This window comes from Hyposmocoma kahamanoa, unplaced genomic scaffold, assembly GCF_003589595.1.
Source record: "Hyposmocoma kahamanoa isolate Upper Pololo Valley unplaced genomic scaffold, ASM358959v1 99705, whole genome shotgun sequence".
In the NCBI taxonomy this organism is placed as follows: Eukaryota; Metazoa; Arthropoda; class Insecta; order Lepidoptera; family Cosmopterigidae; genus Hyposmocoma; species Hyposmocoma kahamanoa.
The window spans coordinates 137,655-148,297 of NW_020656003.1; the positions used below are offsets into that span (position 1 = coordinate 137,655).

Below are 10,643 nucleotides of genomic sequence, written 5' to 3' on the forward strand. Positions count from 1 at the left end.
GTTTAAATTTGTATTGAATTGATATTCAATTATTTTTTGTGAAATTACTCCACTAGTTTGTTCTAATCATTAATACAAAGATCGAACACTCAGAAAAAAATTCCTTCGATCCGGTCGGATTCGAACCGACGTCTTCTTGCATACCGTGCCAGACGCTATACTAACTAAGCCACGGAACGAACCAACGGACCCAACAAATTTTTCTGTGCTTGCGTCGTGTCTTTGTATTTGGTTTTTTCAACGACTTTTTAGTCGTAGCGCAATCTATGAGAAATCTATGAAAGATTTATCACCCAGTTAGTACCTTTACAGCTACTAGTCCTGGCGAGAGATGTCGCTATTCACAGTATTTGTTGTCTAGTTTACTGTAATCAAAGTATGATTAATACTAGGTTATTATCACTAGGCAAGTAATGAGCCATTTTAATCAAAATTAAATATAAATGTAACGATGGGATTGCATTATCATGTAATCTAGTTACATTCAAAGTTCTATTTAAATTTGAATGGAACGAACAAACGAAGTTGGTATTTGATCCAGTGTTTATGTTCGGCAGTCCTATAATTTCCAACCATTCTTACTTTCCTTTTTCATTTGTAGGTAAACTATAAAAATAATAATAATGAAATACTAAAAACCTCCTAATGAATTGTTTCAATAACAGAATATCGATAATATGTCTGCTTACATTAACAACACTATCTCAAAATAATCATTATGCACAATCATCAAAATATGCTAACAAACAGGCAATCTAAAATAACCAAAGCAAAATACGGCAAGGCTTATTTATAAACTACTTAAATGAGTCTAATTACATGAGATATTTCAGTTATTGTATCATTTATAGCCAGAAAAAGAACACATGCCGAATAAACATTCGGTTGATTTCCGCTTTTTTTACTGCCGCACCCCTTAATGCTGCACCAACGCATTTTTATCAATACTTAATTTTTATCACTGTCAATATTTTTGTTCATTACATTCCTGCGAATAATTCACTAAAACATTTGGCCAAGCACTGGTTTTGACATTTGATGTTCTTCCCTTTGACAACCGGTACTCCAAAAATGGTTTAGATTAGAAACAGTAGGTAACAACAGTTTCAACATTCAAGCCATACATTTGCATGTCGATATTGAATTATCTATGCTTATGGTACCTATATACAACACTAAATCCGCCATTTGTGGTGGACATTGCACACAAGTAGGTAGGGAGTATTTTTTGATTCCCTATCTTTATGTTCCCTCAATACAAAGATAATACAATTTATTGGAAACATTTTTTAATTATAAGTTAAACAAGTAAATAGGTATTAAACTATACAAACAATCTGAAATCAAACAAATCTCTAGTTACGCCCAGCAACTTTGTGCTGCAAAAGCGCTTCGGGGTTTACACCGCGGATTTGGGTATGAAGATTTTTGCTGCATATATGCATTGTCAACTCTTCGGGATCGATTTCAGGATCAGCCGCAGCTTGTTTCACCGCTTCATTTACTTCGTTTTTTACCATCGTTTCAATTTCCTAAAAAAAAACATAAAGGTAATCATTTTTAATGATGATTCCGAAGAAAAACACACTGTAAAACAGAAAAATATTCTATATTTCATTGTTTTCAGTATTACGTTATGCATATTACCTTCTGTAATTTTATATGGTATGTATCATATCCTGAATGTGATATCCTTAGCACAATGCGTTCGAGCTGTTTTTGGGTAATTTTCAAGTTTGTTTTCTTAACGTAATTTCGGTGACAATTTTTATTATTTAAGTACCTATTCGAGTAGGTATATTATCGCGAAATAATAAGTAACATTTCAAGTTACTCGAATTCGTGATAACATTCTATATAAATAATAAAATTGCCACCGAAATTAGGTAGAGAAAACTAACCAGAAAATTACGCTTTTACTTTTTTTACGTTACCATTAAATATCATTCTTTTACATAAAAGGGGCTATGAAACCAGGCTTATTGAGGCCTACCTTGAGTTCATCGGCCGTAGCAAGTCCACTGTTAATAATCTTGTCTTTGATGAGTCTGATAGGGTCTCTGGACTTGCGCACGTATTTCACCTCGTCGCGCGTGCGGTACGTCGTGCCCGGGTCTGACATCGAATGGCCGTGGTATCGGTAAGTTTCCATCTCTAACACCAACGGACCTTCGAAATTCAATTACCTTGTACATTTATCTATTCTCTAATAATAATATAAATCATTTATTTCAACAAACTTGGATTATTTATTAACACAAGAATAACATAAATAATCAAAATTATAAATAAACTTTAAATGAAAACTAAACAACACACACAAACTAGACAAAACAACTGCCTCCGAGGCCGAAAGGCTACCACGCTGTACTGCCACGCAGTGGGCCCAGGTTTGATTCCCGGGCCGGGAGAAATATTTGTATGGCCTACATTTACTTCTCTCGTGAGTTTGGGAGTAATTTGTGGTTGTCTATTTGTGTGTCCATGGCACCCGCGACAAAATACATGAATATAATTTTAACTTTAGTCTATTGACTATTGATGAACCATGATACAATGGTTCATGAACTGACAGTCAAAACATTCAGCAAACACTCTCAGTAGTTAGATACTGTTGGACCAGCCGCAATAGTATCCCGACATCCCCGATGCGCTGTAGAAACGAGACAGCCCCAAAAGCACCCTAGATGCATTATTGTACTGGACACGAACGCGTTGTATATAGTATAGAAATTTAACATACCCTGAAGAGGATAACCTTGACATTTTAAGGAACGAGAAACACAATATTAATGACATTACCAAGTCCATTAGTACAATGTTCTATGGCGAACTTCGTAGCCTCTCTGACGGCAAGGACATCCATTCCGTCTGCCCAGATGCCTGGCAAATAATCGCCGCGTGTGTAATACTCGACATTTGCTGACGACCGACTCGTACTAGTACCCATAGCTGAAACGCGTACAATTATTTTACCTAGCATCAACATTATATCCAGTCCACATCGACGCACTTCTCACGTATACCCCGTCACTCGCTCGAGAATATACGCGAGAAGTGCCTACCGCTGAGCACTCAGAAGGTGTTACACGCAAATGCGAATGATTGTACGGGACATTTCGTACGAAAAATCGTGCCATGTCGCAATCGCGTAATTATTGTCATTCTTGGGAAGTTTACAACACCCTAAACGGGACCCAGAAGCGTCAGTTTTTGGTTATGTACTCAATGACGTTAACATTCCCACTCTCGGTGTAATACCCGGGAAACCATGACTTCTTTTTACTTTTTGGGGTGGTCAACTTCACTCTGCCACTCCAAAACAGCTTTTAGTGATTCTTTCTACGGCAACCATTAGTATATCGTAAGTATACTCACACTCGTCAAAAGATACTCGGATACATATTTCTGCCGCCAAGCAGTAATGTCACCATTACTGTGTTCCGGTTTTGAGATATGATGCCGGATGCTGGTGAAATTACAGGCACATGGGACTTGTCAACTTATGTCTCAGGGTGACGGACATGTGGCAGTGCCCCTCAGATCTTTGCGATTTAAAGCTCTGAGTGGCACTGCAACCGTTATGGACAGGCATGTAGCTTACCATCAGGCGCACGACTTGTTTATCCGACGGGATGAACAAGTGACGAATCAAGTGACGACTTGATATTATAATTATAAAAAGAAAAAAAAGAAAATAAAAACATTTTAAAAAACAAAGTGGGGTGGTCAACTTCACATGTGAAGGTGATAACCTCAATAAGTTTTTCCAAACGCACCCGGAAACGGCTAAAAATTTGGAAACGCTATAGTCAGCACTTCATCCTCTATTTTTTCTTCCAAGAGTACATTACAAAAAACACTTTTCAAATGGTGCCCTAGAAATAAGTCTTGATCTAACAAGTCCTGGGGCTGCACATACAGCGTCATAATTTATGAACAATTAATCACCTAGTGCTGATAATACGTGGCAACCAGGAATGGTACACTACGTTGATTCGCACATCTGAGTGCCCCAGTGGATGTATCAAAGTACCTACTCCACAGGTGGGGCAGAATTGAACAATTCCTATTTATTGTTAAAATCAAAATTTTTCAATTATTCAATCCTATTTATGAAAGAAAAAATTAAATTAGTAATGTTTATTAGTTATATTATCAATTAGGTAGAAAAAATATTTATTATAATTTCATTTAGTAGCCCAAAATTGAAGTTAAAAACAGTGTACGAATCTGCCCCGCTTCCCCCTACAGATGTGCGAAATTATCAGACGCGCGGTAATATCCAACTCTCCCCTATCCAATGTTTAGCTTACCATACAAATTATTCTCACAAACGTATATACAAGGTAAATTCAACAGTTTGGCAATATTGAAAGCCTCGAATATCTGCCCTTGGTTCGCTGCTCCGTCTCCATATAACGCGAAGGTCACTCCACCGAGTTCTTTATATTTTTGAGCAAGCGCCATGCCAGTGCCTAGTGGCACCTAGGTGAAACATTATACAAGACGTTATTTGATTTATAACAGCCAGTATAAATCACAGACAATAATGAATTAGGTGCTCCACTACGAAACTTAGTTCACATTGCTCCGGAACGAAAGCAAATTTTTGAAACTGGTCGTATCTAGTACAAACTACAAACAACCAAAAAAACAAGGTCACGCATCTTCCGGAGTACCTATAAGAATTTCCGCTGTTATACGGTAACAGCGTATATAATTTATACGTTACTAAATTGATACAAAGTTCATTATGCTCTGTACAATTTGGTTGCAAAAATTCCTTTCCACTCCCGTTCCGTTCCGCGGCAATGAGAATTGAGCTTTCTAGTAATAACTGAATAAGGTAAGTATATTAATGTTATATAAAATTATTAGTAGGTACACGATGAAATTATACACATTTTATTACTGTTAACCAGGGTTGTTGCTGATGTAGGTTTTCACACATCAGCGGACGCTGATTTTTCAACTTAACTTCAGCAGATGCTGATATTGTCTATTTCAAAATATCAGAAAAATGTACAGATCTCTATCTTAGACATTTTCTCAAAGGTAACAACGACGACAAAGTTGCTTTTGGGCTTACAGTATGTTTCTGGATGGTTTGTAAATTAATGTCACGTCGCGAATATCCACAATGAATATCAGCATCAATAAATCGAACTAATCGAAAATATACAAACCTGTGCACCGACAATGCCGTTGCCACCAAGGAAGTTTGGCCCATACAAATGCATAGAGCCGCCCTTACTACGGGAGCACCCAGTTGCGCGACCCATTAATTCAGCTAATATACCATGTGTGCTGATTCCCATAAGTCGGGCCCATGCATGACATCGATATGACGTGATCACCATGTCTGTTTTTCTCATTACCGAAACCATACCGGCTGCAACTGCCTCTTGACCTGTTTCGAATTATTTTACTTAATGTTTTTTTTCATGCCCCGTTTTAACCAACTATACCTATGTAAATTGTTTGTTTGAAAGAATCTATCAAACCATAAACTAAATAGGAGATGCCTATTACCTCCGCTTTTCCAAACTAAGTTAGTTTACCGGCATTATATATACATAGCATTTCAATCAAAAAGAACCTTTAAAGAAATCATCAACCAAACCTGTGTACAAGTGACAGAATCCCCTAATTTTCTTTTCTCTATACAAACTCCCACAAGCATTCGACAGTCTGCGGGCCACGGTAAGATTTTTATAAACACTAAGTGCTTCTTTGGCAGTCAGCGTGGCTGTAGTACTTGGGCCTGTTTTCAATCTATGTAGTTTGTAAGGCTGAAGAGAGAAGACAGATTTTGTCAGAAATAGTCATAAAAATAATACTACTGTTTATTTATTTACCAACGTTTGCAAATTTTCAAGTTTTTCTTTATAAAAAATAAGTGCGCACTTGACCTCCATTTCACCTGATGGAAAGTGATGATGAGGTTGACAATGTAGCATGCACACCTAAATAATGCCTATTCACTCTTGTCTTGAAAAGGTCCAAGTTATAGAATTCGGGGCACAAGTCCGAAGGTAGGGAATTCCACTTTCTAGCCACTCGCCATATAAATGTGGAAGCGAAACGCTTCGTGCAAATCCTGGGAATATCCACGACATTGGGGTGGAATCCCAGCCTACGACTAGTCCCCCGATGATGACAAGGGGAAGGCGGAATCAAATTATGCAATTCCATCGCACACTCTCCGTGATATAGGTATCCTGTAGAATAGCGATAAGCAAGCAACTTTACGGCGATGTTCAAGGCTACTATTTAACATTTCACTGCAGTTTTGTGTAGATAGAGGCATTCAGGGTAGGTACCTGTTTTCTTTTACCTGTTACCTTTACTTCAAGTAAATGCTTACTTTGGTTTCGAACGTAGCTTCACTTTTCGAACTAAACTTTGTTTTCTTCAACGCAACGACGGAGAGCAATTTCTATAATTAAAACAATAAGTATACTTTTACAAAAAACAAAAAAAAAAAACTAAGAATCAAAACATTTACCATTATTTTATTTTCCATTAGAAGGTTACCGGCAGAAGAAATTATTTTACTCATTTTGACGATTAATAATTCCAAGAAGCTTATGTTTTCTATAATGTTCCTGGGGCCACGTAACTTGAATAATGGGATTTATTTTTAATTTGCGTATTACAATACCTGGTATAAAAAGGAAGGCTACGTTTCCATCAAAACGGAGCAGAGACCCATCGTCTATGCTCCGCTTTCCACGCAAAAAGAGAAGACACAACCGGCGGCATAGCGGAAGAGTTATGACCAGTGTAGCTGTAATTTAAGACGTTGTAGCTCTCTAACACGTAACGAAATAGTGTTGTGCAGAAATTTGATGGATTACAGGAAATCTGTGGTAAGAACAGGAAGGTGGTAAGTGACACCTAGAGGAAAAGGTGGTAATGTGGCCCCCGCAGGTACACTGGCCAGTGTTGAATATTTATAACCCTTGAATATTTATAATTTAGATAAGCGCTATCTAGTACATATTTGGCGCAATACGATAGTTTGATAGTCTGTGATAGTTTTGATAGAAAACCAACGAAATTCGAAAGATGACGCTTCGTTTGTCAGTTATTCAAACAAGTAAAAACCTGCAACTTTGAAATATTTTTCGCCGCTCGGTATTTTATTCAGTTTTTATGGAAAAAGTTTGAAAGATTTAAAGGTTTGGACATTCAGTGAACTAAGCGTTCATCTTCCGGATTTTGAAGGTAATTATACAAAATATCATGATAAATACATGTAATATAGTTTGATTTTATATTTTGTGTTTTTTGTAATTAGGTCCCCTCACGTTGTTTGTATTATGGCCCCGTGGGTCATATAACATATATGACCTATATAATATTTAATTAGATTTTTATTTTGGATCTCCAATAGTGTTTAGCCTTCTAGCACTCCAGATTGTCATGATGTTGACCACGTTGCTCCAGGAGTGAGTACATCGGTACAAGAGCCGCATAGTGGTTTGGTTCTACCAGAAGACATTCAGCCTGGGAATACCCAGGGCCAACATTAGAACTTCTAATCGTGGAAGAAAGGTTACAACAGCAAAAGTAATTACATCGTCACCTAACAAAAATCAATTAACTGAATCTTTGCGTAACCGCAAAGATTCAGAAGAAACTCGGGGGCCTGGTGGACGTGGACATGGTCGAGGGCGCGGATGTGGACGGGAACGCGATCTTGATAGTCAAGTTAGAGGGGCTAGTGGCAGCAGGGCTAGTAGACGCCAGAGAGACGTCACACCCAGCAGTAGCTCTGAAAGTGAAGCTATTATAGAAACGGACTCTGAATATGACGACGACGTCCACCCAAATAGGATTCCTGAAGGCTCAGATACTAACTGCATATTCTGCGATACCAGCCCCCGTAGCATGGCTACGCATGATAGTCGCGTGCGCGTGATAAAATTGAAATAAGCGCGCGCGCTATTGGCTGTCTCAAGCAGATCTAATTTACATAGCCAATATCATCACCATCATGTCAGCCGGAAGACGTCCACTGCTGAACATAGGCCTCCCAAAGATTTCCAGACCAGCCGATCGGACGCGACGTGCATCCATCGGTAACCCGCCGCCCTTACCATGTCATCTATCCATATAGTAGGGGGCCATCCCACTGAACGCCTTCCGGTTCGTGGTCTCCATTCAAGAACTTCTGCCCCAACCGCCGTCAGTTCTACGAGCTATGTGCCCTGCCCACTGCCACTTCAACTTGCTAATCCTTCGAGCTATGTCGGTGACTTTCGTTCTTCTACGGATGTCCTCATTTCTAATTCGATCACGTAGAGAAATGCCGAGCATTGCTCGCTCCATACCTCGTTGAGTGACTTTGAGCTTTTTTATGAGGCCCATAGTAAGTGACCACGTCTCGAGCCGTAGGTCATAGCCAATAGCGCGCACTTATTTCAATTTTACCACGTGGGTCGCGACTATCATGCGTAGCCATGCTATGGGGGCTAGTATTCTAACGACAGATGTGGAGAGGAGAAGATTCAATGTAAGAGTTGCAACTTATGGGCTCCTGCTGTAGCATGTGCAGGTCCTGAAGGCGTATATTACATCTGCGATTTTATTACATTTGCCGATAGATTTTTAATTAAGGTCAATAAATTTAATGAAATGAAATGAAATCTTTTATTTCAGGCAATGAAATGCCCACAGACAAAGTGTTAGTATTAGTATAGTATTAATATGATCCCCCGGGTGCCATATAACCCTCATTTGATCTCGAGTTGCGAAATTTGATTATTTTTTAATACACATATTTTTTACTATCCTATGGTTATTTTATTTATTCTATTGTAAAGTTTGCATAGGTAAATGAATAAAGATCACTATAACGTATATATATGATTTCTTCGTCAAGTATTTTTAAAATTAGACCAGTAAAACAAAGTTGGGGGCCACATTACAACCTTTTTCTCTATCCATAACAATTGCAGTGCCACTCAGAACTTTAAATCGCAAATATCTTATGGGCACAGCCACTGTGCCCGTCACCATGTGCTTGTAATTTCACCAGCACCCTTACTCTTCTAAACCGGAAGGTAGTAATGCTCACATTACTGCTAGGCGGCAGAAATAGGTAAGGTGGCAGCACTTCTGTAGACGAAATCTCACGAAGAGCTCTACTGCTACTGAATATATTCTTATTGTTTAATTTAGGCAAATGTCCGCTTGATTCTCCCTTGATGGAAACCCAACTTTAGTTTAGTACGTATAGGCAACAAATCATGCGTGTATTCAGAGATTCAGTTTGTAGTCAAATAGCAAACTTAGTGATTTTAATCCTAATAGTTTCAGAGACACGGCACTAGAATAACCTTAGAACAAATAAAAAATAGTAGACTTAGTAGTAATGACGTAGAAGAAATAGTAATGACATTGTTGAGATAAGTCTGTACAAAAATTAAATAGATATATATATAACATTGTACACACAATAAACAGTTAAATAAAATTAGACTTGTGGTTATTTTTGTCCAAATAGGTAAATCTTAGATATTATGTATTATTATTTCCTTTATGGCAGCCAATACTTGTGCCATCCAATAGACTATGGAAACCATCCAATATTTATGTACTTTCTCTGACATATGTCAGGGTAAGTTACGTAAGGAGGTTTTTATGTTAAGCGGGCTCCACATTCTTGCCGAAATGTCTCTGTAAGAATATTTGCTAAGACAAGACAAGGGGAAACCGCAAATATATCAGGTGTATTATTTTTGCTCTAAATCAGTAGTTCCCAAACTTATTTTTCTCGTATATTTCCCCTGCTGCTACATTTCTACCACATTCTTAAAGTCGCCAAAAAATAAAAATTGTGTCGTTTTTGAGTTCTGTCCCTATATTCCGATAGGTAAAATAAAAACGAAAAATGGTACATTTCATCAAATTCAAATGGATTTATGATCCATGGTGGTATATCCATCGTCAGCATATCTTCAAACCTGGTTTTAAAGTCATCATGCAGGGCACTTAAATGTTGACTGTAGGTATGGATATCCTCATCAATACATTCTACCTGCGACAAGTTTGGAAATTGAGAGAATTCGCGCCGACTAATGTTTTGCTTCATAAATTTCAATTTCCCAAGAAAAGCCGAAATTATCCCCTTTGTTTTTATTAAATTCAGGCTGTCCCCTTGTAACTGCAAGTTGATATCATTAAATTTTTTAAACAAATCTGTCAAATACGCAATGTCTGCTTTGAATTTGATCAAGTTTTCTTTTAAATCTGGATCTCTACTTTCTAGGAACTCTAATACGGAATCGAAAACAGAGTAAAATCTCGTTAAGCATGCGCCTTTCGACAACCAGCGTACTTCAGTATGTAAGAGCAGTCGTTGGAAGTCTTCATCATTTTCATCGCACAATTGAGCAAATAAACGCATATTCAATGCATTGCTTCCTGATTTTGTTGACAGCTTTTATTACAAAATGAAGAGATCGGTTCAACCTGTCACTTAAATGTTTTGCCACAAGATGTTGTCGGTGGATTACGCAATGAATAGCTGTAAGTCCTGGTATAATTCTTTTGAGATGACTTATAAACCCACGATATCGCCCGACCATTGCAGGAGCTCCGTCTGTTGCCACTGAAATAATGTTTGTAAA

General features: G+C 37.9%; 1 protein-coding gene across 1 annotated transcript; it reads right to left on the reverse strand.

Moving 5' to 3' along the window:
• Window positions 1–1,355: 1,355 nt before the first annotated feature.
• Window positions 1,356–9,220, reverse strand: LOC113239249 (pyruvate dehydrogenase E1 component subunit alpha, mitochondrial-like). The gene is made up of 9 exons (XM_026476168.1): window positions 9,089–9,220; window positions 6,512–6,793; window positions 6,371–6,442; window positions 5,627–5,795; window positions 5,190–5,413; window positions 4,317–4,488; window positions 2,803–2,952; window positions 1,994–2,169; window positions 1,356–1,532 (listed from the first exon to the last, which is right to left on the reverse strand). The coding sequence occupies exons 2-9, from the start codon at window positions 6,563–6,565 to the stop codon at window positions 1,356–1,358; spliced, it is 1,194 nt and encodes a 397-aa protein (XP_026331953.1). The 5' UTR covers window positions 6,566–6,793; window positions 9,089–9,220.
• Window positions 9,221–10,643: the final 1,423 nt, after the last annotated feature.